General features: G+C 38.2%; 1 protein-coding gene across 10 annotated transcripts in view; it reads right to left on the bottom strand.

The window, feature by feature from the left end:
• The window catches only part of ATF7IP (activating transcription factor 7 interacting protein), a 114,034-nt gene that overhangs the window by 43,589 nt on the left and 49,991 nt on the right, over window positions 1-20,454 (bottom strand). For 9 of the 10 annotated variants that reach the window (XM_055807770.1, XM_055807766.1, XM_055807768.1 and 6 more), the window contains exon 2: window positions 11,357-12,417. In XM_055807770.1, the coding sequence (XP_055663745.1) occupies window positions 11,357-12,410 (1,054 nt within the window). In that variant the 5' untranslated portion in view covers window positions 12,411-12,417. Of the gene's footprint in view, window positions 1-11,356; window positions 12,418-16,071; window positions 16,349-20,454 lie in introns of those variants that run through there. The other variant, XM_027786697.2, reaches the window with a different exon arrangement.

Raw genomic sequence — 20,454 nt, 5'->3', positions numbered from 1 at the left:
CTAGCAAACTTTTAGAATACTTACGAAAAACCATGTTGGGGAAGGTGGGAGAAGTAAGTATGACAGATTGAATGCAGAGATGAAAAAATGAGAAGATAGCTTCAGAGCAAAAGTTTGAACCACCATACAACACAGGAAGATTCACTTGTGGATTTGTTTAGCTTTAAAATCAACAGAATACCTTAAAGTTACCTCTGAAATGAAATAAATTTTTATTTATGTATTTATGTACTTAGTTCTCAATAAATTTAGTTTTTTCACCTAGAGAAAAAGCATAAAAATGTCAGTAACAAAATACTAATATTTTTGTGTATTTACAACTGGCAAATTCACCCATAACCTTTATGACAGAAAAGGCCTGGATTCTTATTTTCTTAACAAATATGACTTTTCATTTAAAGTATCACAATTTCAGATTAGTCATTTAAAAACATACAGTTAAGGAAATTCTTAAATAAAGAAAAGTCTGAAATAACACCCTCAAATGCACACAGGTTAAAATGAAAAAATGCAACACTTCCTGAAAACTTTTATTATACATTCCATGAACTTCCATTACGTGTTTCATACAGGCTGTATTTGTCACCTCCTGTGCTTGCTAGATAAAACTATTATTTTATTACATTAAAATCTATTCAAAACACAACAGAGTAAGTCAGAAGTCATGCACGTCTTGATCTGTACACTTCTCCAATTTCCTATTTTCATTTGGCTATTACAGCAGTTTACTAGCATTGTTAGAGAAAGTTCTAGCCACGAAAATATGTTTGATGCTCTCTTAACACTAAATTTTACTTCTATGATGAAGCACATTTGAATAATTTAAGTCACCTAATCAGAAAAAATAAGGAGTAAGAAAACCAAACCCCAAAATTATAAGTTTTTAAATTTTGTTAATTTATGCAAGAAATAATATTCATATGCAATAAATAATATTAATAAAATTCTTTATACCCAATCTGATTTACTTCTAGGGTAATAAAAGGGCATACTGCCTATACCACCTGATTTTTAAGACTTATAGATGAGCTTCATGTATTTAACTGTTATCAATTAAGAGGACTCATTTACTTAGGAATCTAAAGGAGAGTTGTTAAATTTAAGAGTACTTTTTCCACAATTTACAAATTTAAAATATTCAACTGAAGAATACTAATATTCTGTGGAAAGATACACATACCTAGAAGATCTTTAAAATACCACGTTACAAGCTTCAAAGCTGAGCTTTTTGAGTTCTATGTAGAGAACAAAGCAATTTCAGGGACAAGGAAGTTCCTCCCTTACAAACTTCCAGCACTCTGTGAACAAATTTAGCTTGTTTAGCTAAAAACGATGGCCAGCTAAACCTCTCTAGTTAAGAAGGTTTGAACCATAATACAGAGGTAATTTTACAATTGGTTATATGTTTATTTTTCACTGATTAGGTGTGATCTTGTTATCCTGCTACTAGACAGGCAGAAGCAATGAATGCAATTACTTGGGAAAAAAAATATTAAGTTATCACCATATTTATCACAGAGTTGTCTTAAGTCATGTTGATGGCTGTGGATCTGAATGCATAGGTGTTTGTTGATGTTTGTTTTTTCTTTAACTAGGTGTTTTCCTGTCACTGAACAGTCGACAATAGTTTTTAATAATTTCTACAGCTGCAAACATTTAGATCTGCTTAGTGACTGACTGGATATGCATTTGGATGTTAGTTCTGCCAAAATATACATATAAATGGAAATAAAAATAGTGAGTAAGCCTAGGAACATCTGAACAGTATCTGCAAGTTACTTTGGACCACACAGTCATACCTTCACAATTCCACAATCCTGTCACTGCAACATTCTCCTCATACATTGGCTAGAACTGATGTGCACAGACAGTAATCACAAGAAAGTACAAAACCACAGCCTTTGTGAGCAGTGAAGTTTTGATCAAACTTAACCGTAAAGTTATTATAAAACAGAAATACAGATATTTTTTTCCCCATCAAACATAACGGGATCTGCCTATTTTTGTTCAGGAAGAAATCATAGATTCACATATTTTCGAAGGAATCATGAGGACCTTGAAAAGCTAGAGGAATGGGATGACAAATGCTTTATGTGATACTCAACAAGGACAGATAAAAAAGTTCTACACCTGCGAAGCCAGAGCCCTTGCAATGACACAGGCTAGGGTCCGCATGGCTGGGGAGAAGCTCTACTTCGAGGACTTGCATAGACACCAAGGAAAACATGAGCCAACAGCGTGCCCTGGCAGCAAAGGAGAACCACAGCATCCTGAGCTACATTTACAGGAACAGAGCCAGTAAGTGGTTATTGTCCTTTACTTGGCACTCATTATGCCATCTCTCAATGAGGAGCAAAAGACTGCTACTGGGCTGGTGAACATGACCTGTAAGAGAGGCTGAGGGAGCTGGGCTTGTTCAGCATGCAGAAGATAAAGCTTAATGGGGACTTAAAAACAGCTTTCCAATACCTGTAAGGTGGCTTCTGAGAAGACTGAGCCAGACTGATCGTAAAGGTGCATAGCAAAGGATAGGAGACAGCACATGTAAGCAGAAACATTCCAACTGACAGAAAGAAAAACAATTCCAACGTTGAAGAGTGTCATTGGAACAGGCTGCCCAGAGCAGTTGTCCAGTCTTCATCAATGAAAGTTTTCAAGACCTAACTGGATAAAGTTCTGAGCTACCTTGTCTAATTTCACAGCTGACCCTGTTTTGAGCAGGAGGCTAGACTACAGACCTCTTGAGGTCCCTCCCAACCTGAACCACTCTATTATTTGGTCACAACTCCTTCCTGCCTATCATAAAAAAAAATTATATATATATATATATATATAAAGTTATCAAGTGATTTGAGCACAAAGCACAGTATTCTCTTCTTCAGTTATGTCGTGGTTTAACCCCAGCTGGCAACCAAGCACCACAGAGCCGCCTGCTCACTCCCTCTCACCCAGAGGGATGGGGAGGAGAACTGGAAAGCAGTGTAAAACTCAAGGGTTGAGATAAGAACAATTTAATAGGTAAAGCAAAAACCGCATATGCAAGCAAATCAAAACAAGGAATTAATTCACTGCTGTCCATTGGCAGGCAGGTGTTCAGCCATCCCCAGGATAGCAGGGCTCCATCACATGTAACGGTTACTTGGGAAGACAAACCCCATAAAGCCAAATGTGCCCACTTCCTTCTTCCCCAAGTTTATATACTCAGCATGATGTCATATGGTATGGAATATCCCTTTGGCTAGTTCGGGTCATCTGTCCTGGCTGTGTCCCCTCCCAGTTTCCTGTGCCCCTCCAGCCCTCTTGCTGGCAGGGCCCAAGAAACTAAAAATTCCTTGATTTAGTATAAACATTACCCAGCAACAACTAAAATCATCAGTGTCCTATCAACATTGTTCTCACACTGAATCCAAAACACAGCACACTACTAGCTACTTAAAAAAAAAAATTAACTCTGTTCCAGCCAAAACCAGGACAAATTATTTATTACCACATTTTAGTTGGAAAAAAAAAATCCCTAAAGATTTTCAAGATTGCAACTGATAAATCCAACATCCATCAATTGGTTCTCCGAAGCCTGTTGGGCAGAAGTGTTCCTCATTTCCCATTTGCAAAATCCAGTGGACCAAAAATGCTGCAGTTGTATCTGTGTGCTACATTAAATAAACCTCTTTCCACCATTATTTAGCACCTATTTGCAGATATTTTAGACCTCTTTAATCTTCTATTGGGTAAACCAAACTTACGTTCTTTTAAGCTTTCCAGTATAAAGTTTGCTTCCCAAATGATGTAATTTTTTTTTGCAGCAAGTGTCTGAAAGCCTTTCATTATCCCTTTATTCAAGGAAAAATCAGAAGTAGAAATATTATTGCAGACAAGTAATTTAATCAGTGCCATTTAGGTATAGCTTATTTTCCTGTTTGTTAATTCAAGAATTTTGATGGCTAATTCTATCACAACACAGAAACAAAAGTTCATGTTTAATTGTTTATCTGCCATTCACATGCTCTGAAGTTCTCTTCAAACACTACTTTCTAGAAGACAAGTTGTACTCTCTTAAATATTAACTGCAATCTTTATTCTTAACAGGTTGTACTTGGGTGTACTGCTTGACTTCAGACTCCCATAACAAAGATCAGTAACAAGTTCTCTTTCAAACTATCCCTGGAGGACATGAAATGCCATTGCTGTAGAGAAGTCTAGAATCAAGGTGTCTAGAATGCAGTCCAGGTGCTAGCAACTCTGAGAAAGAAAGACTTCACATTTGCTTTGGCAGACATACTCATCTGGTCAAACTTGAGTGTACAGAGAGTGAACATAGCAACAGCTGCACTAGGTAAAACCAACAGCTCATCTAATCCAAGATACTATCTCCAACTCTTTCATGTCAACAGTAGATGATCAAGTAGGAAAGAATATAAGGTGAAAAGAACATAGTTACGCAGTCCCAGACAATTTCCTCAGCTTTCTGAAAAATTGCTGGTGAATGACCTTCAAAGCCTCAGGGCTTCTGGAATTGATAGCCCTCAAAAAAATCCCTCTTCCAGAGATGAATACAGGTAAACTTTTAGCAGTCACAATGCTGCCAATAAGGAGCTCTAGTTCTCCACATGGAAAACTCTCTCTTCTTCCATGCCTTGATCCTGCCTCACAGGTTTTTTCCTTTCTTCCATCTGATACATTATACTCTTGTAAAGGAAGACAGCAAATACCCATTCTCCATACCACTTACTGTCTACAGATCTTTGTCATCTCTCTCCTCCCTTTTTTCACACTGAAAGATCCTACTATAAAATACAGTCCCTCCTTGTCTAAAAGTTCTCTCTCTGATCAGAGTCAGAAAGTGAGGAAGCTGTAGGAGGCGATGAGCTGACCGTAGAATGGACAAAGAGGAGATAAACTATCATTCTGCACAGACAAAACCCCAAATCCCACAGTGAAAGGAAACAGGGACAACTAGAGTCTATATCCAAAATGGCTACAAATGGAGGAGGTAAGCAGCCTGTGACTTCCAGCAACAGAGCAAAGACTCCTCCTCTACCTGCAAATCTGCAGTTATTGAACAGGTATAGCACTGACAGAACACATTAAGAGGAAAATCTTCTATTAACGGAGACATCAAAGCCAGCTGAGTCTGAACCAACCACCTGCATGAAAGAGAGAGAGACCGGTGATTGTCACCAGGGACTCCCTCCCACAGGAGGTACCCACCTAGTAACCTGGCCTGATGCCTCAAGACATTAGCTTCTTGCTGAGAGCCTGCATCTCCAGTGTTGCAAAGAGACTGCAAAGGCTCATCTGGTCCTCAGCCTATTACCCCTTGTGCTTGTCCACATGGGCATCAACAATACTACCCAGAAGCAATTCTAAGCATACCAAGAGTGACAATGGATCTCTGCAGAAACAGGTGAAGGGCATAAGGGCCCAAATCACCAATCCTCCCAATGAACTGGGACACACACAAAAAAGTTCTAGTAAGAGTGCATACACCCAGAATATGAACGCCTGGCTGAATGACAGATGTTGCAGGCAAGGTTTTCACACCTTCCACTGTGGTAATCTCTGATGATCAAGAATTACTGAGTAGGGACTGAATCCATCTGACAAAGCTGAACAAGAGTTCTGCAAGCAGACTTGCTAACCTAATGAGGAAGACCTGAAACTAGGTATGGTAGGGAATGGTTGTCATAACCTGAAATTGAGGTATGGGATACACTGAGGAAACACATGGGGAACAGCATGACAGGGAAGGTACTTGCTTGTCCTCTGTGAAAGCACTGTGACACAGGGCTCCATCTCAAATATATGTAAACAAATGAATGCAGCAAAAGAAACAAGAAGAATTACTAGTCCATACAACTGCAAAATTCTATCTTCATTTGGATTAGAGACACATGGTGGGATAGCCAAAATTACTTCAGTGTTGCACCAGATGAACACAGCCTTTTCAGGAAAGGCAGGGTGGAAAGGTGAAGAGGGGTTGTGCTTTATGGAGAGGTGTACCCAGAGCTTTGCCATGGGACAGGTGATGAGCCAGTTGAGCGCTTGTGGGCAAGGAAAGGTGGCAAAGCAACACAGGCTGTTGTGTAAGGTACTACAGACTACTTAGAATTAAGGAGAGAAAGTCAATACAGCAATCTTAATCACAAGCTTTAGGATTGACTCAGGGTACTTTAACTGGAAGGACTATATGACTGGGCAGAATCCAAGTGGTTTCTGGAGTATGCCAAAAAAAGTTCTTGAAACAGGCAATTGATGAGTCAACTAGGGGGGATGCTCTGTTGGGTGTGTTATCCACAAACAAGGAAGAAGTGGTCTGGGACATGAAGGTCAAGAGTTGGTTCACCTGCAGCAACCATGAGGAGTGTGGAATTAATCTGCAATAGGTCAGCAGGACAAATATAATTATAGTCCTTGCCCTCAGCACAGCAGATTTCACCTTGTTCAGGACCTACTTGCTAGTATCCCAAAGGGAGCTGCCCTGGAAAGCAAACAGACCCAGGAGACCCGGCTGTTCTTCAACGACAGCTTCCTTGAAGCATGACAGCAGTTCATTTCCATGTGCAGAATGTAGAGCCAGTATGGGTGAACAGGGACCGCCTGAGAGAGCTCTTATGTAAAGAAAAATTACACAGGAGAAGGAAGTAAGAGGAATATAGGGATATTGTCCAGTTGTGCAGGAATGGAGTAAGAAAAGCCAAAGCTCAACAGGGATTGAGGCTAGTGAGGGATATCGAGGGCAAGGAGGACTTCTGTAACTACAATGGCAGCAAAAGGAAGGCTAAGGAAAATTGTGGGGCCACTGCTCATTGGGGCAGGCAACCTAATGACTGAGGACACTGAAAATACTGAAGTATTCAATTTTTCTGAAGTCTCCATTTTTCACTGGCAAGCTTCCCTCCTAAGTGCCCGAGAGCAGAGGGAGGCCCTGGCAGTCTGCAGAAGTGCTATCCACAGTCAAGCAGATAAAGCTAGGGCACACTTGAACCAGGTGGGTATAAAGAATTCCACAGGAACAGATGAGATGTACCCAAGCATGTTGAGGGAGGGAGGGAGGTTGCTGGCATTGTGAGGCCTCTCTCTACCATCTTCATGGCAACCAAGGGAAGCTCCCAATGACTTGAAAAAGGGAAATGTCAGAGTCATCTTCAAGACAGTCAAGGAGGGTAAGTCAGGGAAACTACAGTCTGGTTGGTCTCACCTGGCATCTGGGGGAGGTTATGAAAAAAACTCCAAAGACTCACAGGAAGACACTGCCAAGCACACAAAGGAGAGGAGGGTGACCAGGAGTAGTTAGCTTGGATTTAGTAACAGCAGATCATGCCTGACAGATCTAATAGCTTTTTACAATGGTCTTAAATAACTGGCATTAATAGTATATATTCTACCTGGTGACTTGGCACTCGAGGTAGTCTTCAGGGATCCATACTGGGCTCACACAGTTTACCATATTTACTAATGACCTGAACCTGTGGGCAGGAGATCACACTTGAAAAGTTTGTAGATACAAACTGAGGGGTGGCAGTAAATATTCTGCAGTGCATAGCTGCTATACAGAAGCACACTGGCAGGCTGGAAAAATGGTCTAATGCAAAGTGTGGCAAGTGCAAATGTGAAGTTCCTACATCTGGGATAGAATAACCCTATGCAACAGGACAGGCTGGCGATTGACTAGAATGTAGCTTTGTAGAACAGGGCCTCGACTCCTGGTGGAAGACAATTTGAACATTAGCTGGCAATACGAAGTAAGTTCAATAGTATTTCAGGCCGTATTAACAAGAAATGCGTCCAGCAGGATAAGGGAAATGGTTCTCCTTTGTTCAGCACTTGAAAAATGCACATATGGAGCACTATGTCCAGTTTTTGCATCCCCAGTCCTAGAAAGGCACTGGCAACACCACAAGTCCAGTAAAAGGGTCACCAGAAAGGTCAAGGGGATGGAGTACATGCTATATGAGGAGCAGATGACAGAACTGGCTTTACTCAGCCTTAGCAAGTGAAGACTTAACTGGAGATTGTATCACTGCCTTCCATTACATAATGGGAGGGCAGAGACCCTTTATAGTGCACAGCAACAGGACAGGAGGCAATGGACCAAGTTGGAACACAGAAGATTCCAATTCAGAAGGAAGTTTTCCACTATTGCGTTTAGTTAAATATTAGGCTACCCAAGAAGCAGCTTTGGTATATCCATCCTTGGAGATGCACAGAAGTAAACTGCCAAGGTTCCCGAGCCACCCGATATAACTGGACCTGCTTTGAGTAGGAGGTTGGAATAAAGACCATCAGAGGGTTGAATTAAAATTACAATGCAATTCCATCATCTTCCCTGTTACTCTTTCATGTACCTTTTCCAGTTCTGTGACGTCTTCTTTAATATAAGCAGGGGGAAAGAAACAGAATTATACAAAACACTTAAGAGCTTGCTGTCCCATAAGTGAAGTTTTCCTCAATTTCTTAATTTATTTCCAGCATTCTTTATTTGGTTTCTTCAACTGCTACTGTATGAATGTTTTCACAAAAATACCTATTATAATGGAAAACTGTTCTTGAATAGTAAGTCAGTTCTGTCGTTATGAACATTTTCATACTCATCTGTACCACTTTGTAGTTAACGACAATGAGCTTCATCTGCCATTTTTATACCTCAGTCATTCAGCATTTTAAGACTCTTTTACAGTTCTTCATAGTACCATCAGTACCATAGCACTATCAGCAAACTGTCACCTTGCTAGTCACCCTTCATTTTAGGTAAATTATTACTTCTGTTGGACAGTGTAGCCTCTGGAACAGATCAATGTAGATTTCCATTCTTCAAATGATCATTTCCTTCACAAGGACTTTCCAACTTACCTGAAGACAGTCCAGTTTCCAAAAGTTCTTCATAAGAAATCACTTGTGTTTGGATATCCAAAAAAATTCAAATACATCAATCAGGTCTTCCTTGCATGTGCTTGTTTACTTACCCAAAGAGTTCCAAGATTTTCTAATGCATGATCTTTCATTACAAAAATCTTAAGTGCCAACATAGATGTTATATTTAGTAATTCTATTTGAGAAAAAGATTCTATTGATCTGATCATTTGAAGAAAGTCTTCTAGTGTCATGCTTTACATCATTGGTAACCATGCCAGTTTTTATCTGGGCTTTTTGAAAACTGTACTTTTAAATCGAACAGCTTGCACCTGTGCCTCCCTCCAATACAGCACCTTCAAATGATCTCCATGCAGCCTCCACAGATTTAGTTCTCTCAAACTCTTTCTAAAAGTTAAAAGTTAACCTTTATCTTCTAAGGCAACTCTACCTGTTTTCTCATATAATTGTTTCCTGCCCCTGCAACCACTTTGCTATTATCTTTGTTATTGAAAGATTAAAATTGGTGAAAGGACTGCAAAATTTTTGTATTCATACCATGTTAAATTTAGTACAAAATGGGTCCCAAAAGATTTGCTTTAATTATTTCACACAGAATGTACTATTCAGAAAAACTTACAATTCCATCCTCCGCAACTTAATGGGCAAGCTTTATGAAACTTAGAATGCAGAAATTAACAGGTAACTACTGGATAAGTACGGAATATATTTCATAGTGGCCAGTTTTCTTGAACAGTCTCAGTTACAGCCATGCAACTGTAAAAGTCAAACTGTTATAGCCAATAAATAAAACAATAAGTTAAAGGAATTTTTCCCATCACCAGAACTGAAAATCAGAAAAAAAAAATATCACCGGACACAATTTTAGACTTCTGCAACTATAGTCCAACGTTTAATATTCATTTTGGTCTTTTTGTACCGGAATAAAAATTCCTCTGTACCCACACTGTGTTTTCCTTATTGGGCAAGATGAAAAAAGCAACCTTTCGTGCTTTTCATTCACGTCCAATTAAAGAACCCTTAAAACTGCCCTAAGAACAAGGATCATCAATTTGTTTGTAATGTACATTTTATAAAAGGAATTCATAATACACTCCGATTTTGACACGTGTACATACAATGTTCTTTCTCCCTGCCACCCTCCAAATCCAGATAAATTCTGGAAAACTTTAATTACACAACAATGGTATTACTTTTGCAATCTCAATGCAACACCTGACACCTAAATAAGATCCTTAGAAGGAACCATGGAACCTACCCTTTTCCTGGTTAACTGGCATAAATTTAAAAGTAAATACCAGAAAAGACAGAAGAGTCAGAACATGGCTTAGTAGACACATTCTTATCTCTCTCTTTCTCTAGCTGTTTAGAGACTGAAGACTCAGAATGCCATCACAAATTAGTGAAATAGTTTCATGATTAGTTAAACAAGAGTTGAGAAACTATAGTTACTAACATCCCAGAGACTGAAAGACACCTAGATCTTGTTTAACCTATGAAATTCCCACCCAGTCAAGCATGTGTAAACACATTTGGGGTAGCATGGTCATCATTATCATAAAAAACTAGGGGGGTGGGTGGGGTGGGGAGAAACAAACCCCAAGATCATTGAAACGTCAGCTTTCTTAATTACAGATAGAAGAACAGCATCAACTTATCTGTAAATTATTCACCTGGTTTATTTTTCAGAAATACATGTAGTTGTATATATACATAATATATATAAGTATGACAATGAGTGCTCTATGTAAAAAAAAAATGCTTACAAAACTGTATGACGATAATGTAGAAGACATCCATTCTGTTTAACACCAAAAAAAAATTTCTTCTGATAATTACATTAAGAGACTGAAGTACCAGCTTACCAGCTTCCTACATTTAAGGCTTTCAAACATTAACCAGCTTGCATAGTGACCAGATGAAAGTTGGAGAAAAACTACTATGAGTTAAATGAATAAAAGCTATATGACATGAAAACTATACATGACTTGCGTTATTCATTAAACCTTTCCAATACTGTCTTTTGGCAAAGAGAAATTTGAAACAAATGGGACTTGTGGCATGCCTGGATTATCAGCATGTTTTCATTCTTACTATTTATTTACATGTTAAAGAAAGCTGAAATTCTTTCTTCCCCTCAAGAACAGTAAATGAAGACACTTTTCTTCCCACAAATCTTTCTGTTCCATGTCTGGCAATTATTCTTCTTTCCTATTCTTCCATCCGCCACCCCACCCCAGTCTGCAGAGTATGAAAGAAGAACCACCCCAAAACAAACCAGATCTTGAAGATGACTTTTTTTTGGCGTTACTTTCATTTCTTTCTGGGCCTCAAATTCCATCCTTAAAAACTGCAAGACTATGTAACACAGAATTGGTGGGTAAGACTGCCTTTTTGATTTAAAAAAAAGTCACAGGTCTGTCATTCCAAGAAATGAACAAAGTCCCAGACTTGAATCAAAACTACCCATTTAGAAAATTCTTACCTGGAAGACTTGACTTGTTTGGTAGTATTGCTTCAGCACATTCCTCCTTCTCATCACAGGGTTCCTCTTCATCAGACAGTACCAAGAAAGCCTCTTTTGGCAGACTTTCATTGCTTTCCTGCTTGGATGGTGAACCCAAACTGTTGTCCATTTTCTCTTCTAAATCTGGGACTGTGTCATCCACTGGAAGCAGAGAACTTTTAGAAAAACAGCTCAGTTCGTCTTCAGCAGGGGCTAGTTTTTCCAAAATTGGAATAATTTCATCTGTTTCCATAGAGTCAGCATTGTCCAAGATACCTTCACTTGGCTCATCTACTGTCTTCTGAACAGTGGTTTCTGAAAGATCAGCAGTGCCGTCGTGTTTGTCCTTTGGTTCCTGGTCAGCTTCAATACTGCTAGAGATGGCTTCTTCTCCAACAGCATCTTCAACAGTTACTTCTGTCCTCTTCTCCTCACCAGATGAATTGGAATTAACAGTTACATCATATGTTTCTCCCTTCTCTTCAGAAGGGTCACTAGTAACACAGATTGATTTACTTCCACCTTCTGATGGGCTGTCACTCTCTCTTTGGTCCAAATGATCTTTTGTATTTTCTTCATGGAAGTTATCTTTATTGCTAGCAAGCACTCCAGTTTCAGCCTCACAAGCTAAAGCAGTATCAGTATCTTTATCTTGCTCAGGAGACAGTGCAGACTTCTCTGCCGACAGTGTTAGAGGTTTGAGTTCCATGTCATTAACTATGTTCCCCGCCCTACTTTCAGGGCTTTTGGCTTCACTGTTTTCATCATAAGTTGTTTTTCCTTCTTCAGAATTAACACACAAGTCCACTAGGCCATTAACTTCCCTCTTGTCCTCCATACAGTCTGTATTGCTTAAAGGGGAATTTAAATCAGAATCTCCATTCTCATGCTTGCCATTTACCAGTTTAACTTCAGTTGTCTTCAACAGCTCCTCCTTAACCTTATAGACAGCTTCAAGTTGTTGTCGATCGCTTACTCTCATTGTTTTTCGTGCTTTGAAGACTTTTTTCTGAGGTTCATCTGCGCTATCCATCTTGACCCTTAAAAACAAAGTACAGAAAAAATTGTCAAGGTAACATTTTATTATCGTATTACAGTGTTCCTAAAAAAGACTGTAGTAGCATTTAGCATGTTTTCAAGGAAACTGGTTTAACTGTACCTACAAACATCCCACAACAGACTTAAATTTTGTGTGTCCTCAGGAAAAACAAATACAAGTTTCTATGTATGCTGCACAAACACATGTATGTAAAGACCACTGAGATTATACTATAACATAATGTAGTAATATTCCAACTACACATTTTAGACCAGGCATCTTGTATTATTATAGCAAAGCGCCGTAATGAGTTTTTTCTAGCTAGAAACAGAAATTATACTAATGTAAGAGCCAGCAGCCACTCTTCTTGTAAAAAAGTACAAAATATTCTTAGTCCACCAGTTTACATTTATTTTATCTTCATAAAACCATGTAATTTCATGTTCCAAATAGAATTAACAACGGAGGTACATAAAAAGATTTTTATATCAAGTAACTTTTAAGAAAACGTCAATATATTGAAAGAATTTCTGCATGTGTCATTAAGATACTTTTGTTCTCCTGTATAGATAAAATAGACCTTCATCCTCCATATTAATACAATGGTTAACTAAACTTGGAATTTCAGAGCATTTTCATTCAATTTGCAATAATATTTCACTAGATCAGTTGTGCTCCTATAAACTATGATTTTGTACCTCCCTTCAGAACAATTTCCTTTTTCAAGGAAAAATGACGTTTTTGCCCTCCATGTAATTTTATTTATTCCATCCACCCAGGCAAATATCAAGAAAAATAAGATAAATAATATATTAAAAAATTAAGAAAAATTATGTGTGACAATTTACTTTATCAAATGAACAGACTTAAATCACGCATCACCTAGGAAGTTAAAATAATTCTGTTGAAATAAAACAAAAATCTTATTTGTTTCCATTCACCAAAACCAAGAAATCCATAGGGATTCTTTAACTATATTTTTTCCCCATGTGGTCTTGTTTTCGGACCCAGTTTTAAAGAATTAGATATGGTAATATTGTTCAGAAGCGGAAAGCAGTTAAGGAACTGAGTATATCCTAAATGAAACTCAGCAACTATGATCTTGAATCAGCTGATGCTAACGAATTTAACTCTACTGAAGCTACTACACCATAAGTTACGCCTTAAGTTTGACAAAACATGCAAAAAGTCACTTAGGTAATAGTAGTTAAAAGTTATTACGGCAAGTAGAAAAAATAAAGAAAATGAATGAGGCAGTTATCTCTATATGAATTTTATTTTTTCCACAAGCACCAGATAAGCAAATGTTTATATCACTGATATAGCAGAATTATTACACAAAGGATGCATTTTAAATATTTAATACAGTTAATTTTGCATCTTTCCCCAACCTACTTTCATTCACAGAGCTGAGAAATTAATTAATAAACCACACTGTCTTTTCAGATGGGATATATTTTCTTGTTGTTTTTTTTTTTAATATATAAAAAAGCAGAACTATCACCAACATAGCTTAGATCAGCAATGGGTTGTATAACCAAGCCATAAAATTCACAAAACAGATACTCCACTGTCTCTAATGACTCCACCCTCTTTGTAACTAACCTTGCCTGCAAGTTTTATTTAGGCAGCCCTAAAATTACCCTTTAGCCTTCTCTTCAGATTAAACTTGTCAAGCTTCCTCAGCATCTCATTGTAAGTCATGTGCTTTAGCCTCCTATCATTCTGGTAGTTCTCTGCTGGATCCTTCCTAGCTTACTTGGAACAGTTTGTTTACGAAGGACATTATTTAATATTTATGCGTTGCCCAACTAAAATTTTATACAGTAAGATATGAATTTGTATTCTAAGGTACAATATGTATTCAACTACCAAGACAACTCTATACCTTACAATCATGACATACTGTATTTTACAAAAGGCTTCTTATACACTTAGTTAACATAAACGGATAAAAATATGAGCAAAATAGAAATAAACATGATTTTTTTTAAAAACGGTCGGTTTTCTACTCGTTTTGCATTTCCTTTTAACATAACATTGAGATTCCCTTCCACTTCAGTTCTGAATCCTTCTACTCCAGTAACTGATGGTGCTTAAATAACACTTCAATTCACACCTCAGGAACAGATGAACAAAAGGTTGTATCAGCTCTATTTACAGACTCTCAGTAATACCAATACAAAATGAATTAGTCTGAACTACATTTTCTGAGCAGGATTGCCTGTTACTGCATTGCCACTAGTAGGAGCAAAATATAACACCTACAGAAACACTGATTTGAAACACCTATTTGTTTTCAGAAAATACTCTCATCACATAACCATTTACAGTCAGTTGAAATACAAACTCCAGGGTGAGCTGTTAACAACCTTCCAGAGCTATCTACATGCTACATCTTCTTGTCTTCATATTCCTCCAGAAGATAATACAGTTAGCACAGTAATTCTAGTCCTGAAGTTAGAAGCAGCATATAAAAAACCTCTAGTATTTCAGAAATGTGCATGCAGTTTTTGAAAGCACATCCCTTCCTTCTTCCCAAGAACCTGGAATGTAAAGCATGTTTTTTCATGTCACTATAAACGCATATATCAGACTGTCATGTAACAGTACTAATCATCCAATTTGCATTCCATGCATGTAATCCCCTACAAGCAACATGCATGCTGTTACAGATGTAGAGCCAATTTGGAAAAAAAACCAGAAAATTCCAGGCTCGACTAATGATGAACAATTGAAAGATCTCATAATAGCTGACCAGTCTTCTGTTAATACTCTACAAAGATACAGGGCCTTTGTATCAAAATTAAGACAGACAAGTAGTTTGATGTCCTGGACTGCAATGCTTTCTTTTATAAGCATTACCCAGAATGTAAAAGTTCTTATATTACAAAATTCACAATCCTGTTTTCCTATGACCTGAAGATACACTAATAGATTAATAAAATATTCAGACAACTTAAAATTAAACTAATAGTTGCATCACTTGAGTAATCACAAAATATAACTTTATAAACAAGTATTTTCTGCTCTAGTTTCCTTAATTATCTAGGCAGTCTTTCATTCATATTTTTAACATAAAATATCATAAATACAGAGCACAATGAAGGGCACTTCCTTCTTAAATTTGCCAAGAGTCTTAAAAAAAAATCAAACATCAGAATACCTTTATATTGATGCATCCTTACTTTTTTTCTTAAAATACTGAATGAATAAGCTTGAATTTTTAATATATTCCAAAATTACATTTACTTTGTATCTTAGGATATTATCCAAAATCTAGTTTAAGAACAAAGCTCTGATACAGTTCAACAGTGAACCTATATGGAAAAAAGGCTTCTCATAAAATTCCATTGTTAGATGGTTATTTGAGTAACTCATGCATATTTTCAGCTCAATCCCACAATCTCCTGCAACCAAACAATATCCAATAAAAGCTACCATAAGTGACAAAATTACAAGCACAGATAAAATTAAAACATGAATACCAAACACCGGTTAACAGCTAAATATCATGTATCACTGCAGACAGCCTTAAAGTGTTTCCAGCCCATACCCACAAGGGAGCACACTGCAGCCAGTAACAGATCTCAAGTGAGATCAGAGTAAAAGAAACAAATAAATCGGTAACCAGTCCAGACAGGTTTGGTCATACCGGTGCAAGCCAATCAGCAGCCATCTGATAAATACTGCCTTCCAGTCTTTCAAAGGGGTAAGGAAGTTGCCCTTCAGAGACCAACTCCAGAGCCGGTTTCGCGAGTTCAGTCTTGCACAAATAAAACATTTAAAATTAGTACTGTGCTAAATGAATGTATGTTGGTAATCTCCCTTTACACTTAACAATTAAAACAATGTTTAACTACATTTGCTATGCACTTCCCTCATCTGATGCTTGGGTGTTTTCAGTTTTTACTCATCATGTGACCAAGTCACAAGGAGGAAGTGAGTGGTCCAGGCATCAAGCCAATGAGGGGCATTTTTATTTCAAAGAAGGGCATTTTTATTTCAAAGAAAGGCATTTGTATGGAACAGATAAAATTACTCCAGTATGTAGAGTTAAGTGTGTAGCTGGTAGGTTTTTGGTTGCTTTTTTTGCTTTGAATAATCATTTTTTGAATGACCACCACACAAATTGTATTTGTTTAGATATAATTTAGGAAAATTCCCTTTTTCATTTAAAGCTTGAAAGTCATAGATACTTCAGCAGGAGAGGCACAAACACATCAATAGGCACCTCCCTCCAGTAATACCTGGAGATTTCTTTCCCTTGACCAAATGTGTTCTACATGGTAAAACCAAAATGTACCCAGTGTAGCTAGGAATATGCAAAGGACTCCTCTCTTAGCAAATTAAAAAGTATTCCCGCTATTTTTTATTTATTTATTTATTAATATTATTAGTCTGTAGAGAGATCACTGCTGTGAAACTACAAGGGAAGGTATTAGTTTAGCTGCTACGGATTAGCCTATAACCGTGTGCTCATATGAGCAACCCAAGAGCCTCTGGAAATGTTAGCCAATCAGCAAGCAGCTGCCTGAATCCTGCCCGGTAACAGGCAGCAGACAAAGAAAAGATCACGGAAACGGCGGGGGAGCGGAAGCGGGGGAGGGAGTAGTTGCAATCTAAACAATAGCGCACAATGGGGTTTGCATAATACCACTGGTCTAGAACAGCATTGGTGCAGGGTTCCTGAAGTGCACGCAGTGCTAACCAAAAGCGCAAGCATGACACGTTTGCCAAAGCACACTAACTACATGAAGGAAGTAAAGCCTTGAATCATGAAAAACACTGCTTCAATATGCATGTCTGCTTATAATGTAGCATAGCCAAATCAAGGAAGTGCGACAGCAAATGGTCAGGAGTATTTTGTTCTAGATGGACAGTCCCAGAGAATGAAAGTGGTGAACAGAACCTACCTTTTAAGTAGTGATTCATAAAAAGCACTTTTCAGTTGAAGTCCTCTATAAAAATGTCGATATAAATTGTCAAAAATTTAAAAACTGTTTTCAAATTGAAAAAAACCCTCCATTTGTGATCTATTCTTACAGAATATGCGTGGAAATAATGTGCTAATAATTTTCCTACCACTAATGCAAGACGCAAACCACCAGCCCACTGAGATCCACATACAAATATACCTTTATTTTAAAATTTAATAAGCAGAACATATGATAAGTGCAAATTATATTTCTTCTAGCACACCTGAGTGATTTTTCCTTTTAGACTAGAATTATGTTAGTGTTGGCTGAACAAAGCTAAGACGAACATGCCATTTTCTAAGAAAAAATTACACCACCATCCTGTCCTATTTCATGCAGCGCACATAACAGCAAAACAAGGTCCACTGTAATTTAAAAGAAAAAGATCCAAAACTTTAGCTTCTATTTCCCCCCCGTGTTTAATATCCATTATTGATGTTTGCGGTTTAACAAACAAGCAGCATTCTTCCCTGCAGCAGTGCCCTGTAATTTCGCGAGCGCGCCCGAAGGGGAGCCCGCCGAGACCCCGCACCCTCCTCTCCCCGCGGGACGTGCCGGGCCGCAGCCCTCGCCTCGGCGCTGCGGGAGCGCGGACTCGAGCCCCGCCTCCGATTGGCTGGAAGGAGCAGCTGCACGGCAGCCAATCACACAGCAGCCCCTTAAATTCCGCCCAGCAACAAACCCCACGAGGCCATCGGCAGGTTGGCCAGGACACAAACACACGCACAGGGGCCCACGGCCCAGGCGAGCGGCATCAACATTTTCCAAATTGCTGGTAAATGACGTAAGAAATGTGTTACGGGTTTTCAGTTTAAAAGCTGGAGCTGCACAAAAGCACAAACACACGAGTGCAGTGCACACGGGGTGCACGGCCGCAAGAACGGTGCAGCGTTTAACATGCAGGTGCGTTTTTAGTCTATGTTAATTACAACCACTGAATTAATACGATGTTAAATATTGAATCAAAACCACTACTGAACTTCAACCCGGATTCAAGCATGCCAGCTGGTAACCTTTCCTTTTCTGACATAATGTGCAGCACCCATGCTTTTCTAGTGTCCCAACAGAAGCAGCAAAAAATCAGTATTTTTTCAGGAGTGCAATATGATTTCTACCTTGAAAACAGAGGCCATTCTCTCCCACCCTTGCAAACCGCCTTCTGAAGTCCACATGTGTATCTACGCTGAAGAAAAACACCCTGAACGCACAGTTACAGGCTTGGTAAACCAGAGTAATTTCACAGTAGACGTTTCAAACAGGTTATGTGGTCTTGTGTACTGTACTTGATTGGTAACTTCAGGTACAACTCAAACTACACTCTCACAACTTTGGCATCACAGTGAATTAAGCAGTTGTCCTGTGTTTTCTCTGCCTCCAAAGACTAATAGCACCTTTGACTTTGGCTCACAAACATGTTTCTCATATTAAAATAGTCACTTTAGAGTTCTTTTCCCATGAGGCTACCATGCCTTGTGGAAAAAACTGATTCCTCATAGGAAAAAAGAACTGTCAGGTCTATTTACACAACTAAGATCTTTCATCTGATGGTGGCTTTGCAGAATTGTCCTTACATGGCTCATCAATTTATGCCTTGATAACTGCTATACATAAAACGCATACTTTTGAAGATGGAAGAATGGAAAACAAGCAAGAATCTTTCCTATACAATGCTTCATTAAAACAAACAACTCAAGTGCCTTAGAAACACCCAGTCTTTAGCAAGTGAAGTTTAAGCTCATTCTCCAAAAAGAGTTCTGTTTTTTTCTGTAAACTAAATTTTAACAGCCATTTAGGTCATTACATCAGTTAACTGCTTGAGTGGAGCTCAGCTGGAGCAACTGTGGTACTTCCCACAAGTGTCATATTTCAACTTTCATCAACAACTCAAAACATAAGCTTTCAATTCAGCTGTGAAGTTTCCTAACACTAAACAAGTACTGCTGTTTGAAATAATCTGTAACAAAAGCAAAATTCAGCTTTCTTGCTTTTTTTTTTTAGCACAAGCTAAAGGACTAAGTATGTTTCTTTCTGTAAAGAAAAAAAAAAGGATTTACTAAAGTTTATATAAAGCTGAATATTTGTACAGTATTTCTATTATATGCAGTTTAGATGTTATACTGCCTTTCCACCTTTGGAACAGGATTAACAGTTACCATAATCGTTAAATAAGAGGAGCTAATACTTCTATAGAAGTGGACGCTAACTTCCAGAACACATCTACAATTAAAAAGTTACCTGACTTCTGATATTCCAAATTTAAAACCTCAACAACCTGAATTAACTGTTCACGTACAAGCAAACCAAAAAATGAAAAACTGAAAAAAAAAAATCATTAAAAGGCAAGATGTTCTGCTCATGTTTAGGGTTTTCTGTGCATTGTAAAATACAGCATTTTTCCCTTTTATAGGTGAAATTTTGATGTGAAACTTCAACAAGCTACAGCTGTAGCAAGTTATCACTCACGTATGCAGAACTACATCCTTTTAAGGCAGATCTCTTAATACAAGTGTTCTGTTAGATAAAATGTAGAATAACACTATTCCAATGAAAAAAATTATATATTTACCCATAACATTCTGGAAAGTATTTTCTAAACTGGTTCACATATTACATATGCAAGTAGCTGCTGTGATGTAATTTCAGCTTTCAAACACTTGCAACTTGGTGACATCAGACTTCAGAGGCGAGCTATCTAATGCTAACAGTGGTACCCTGAGCTCACTTCTCAAATGCCAGAAGAAACAAAAGTGAAAAAACTTGCAAGAAAAAAGGTGATGCTACATTAAAACATTGTCATGCATACACAAGTGCCTTTTAGAAGTAACAAAAAAGCAACAATTTAAAATGGAACTAACAGCAGTTGATTAGTTGGCTGTAGGAACCTGCTGTTTCATAAAATATTACCAGTATTTCCTCTAGGGAAGATATCCCTTCTCAAGGGAGTGTGGTGCACCTGCTGCCTTGCTTGCTTGTTCCTTGCTCAGACCAGTTCCACATACAGAAGTCCCTGCTGAATTCCTGCCCGGTGCATCGCCTCAGGTTGGTGGAGGCTGGTCTTC

This window comes from Falco peregrinus, chromosome 6 (genome assembly GCF_023634155.1).
Source record: "Falco peregrinus isolate bFalPer1 chromosome 6, bFalPer1.pri, whole genome shotgun sequence".
Classification (NCBI taxonomy): Eukaryota; Metazoa; Chordata; class Aves; order Falconiformes; family Falconidae; genus Falco; species Falco peregrinus.
This window is presented reverse-complemented; position numbering and strand designations above follow the sequence as displayed.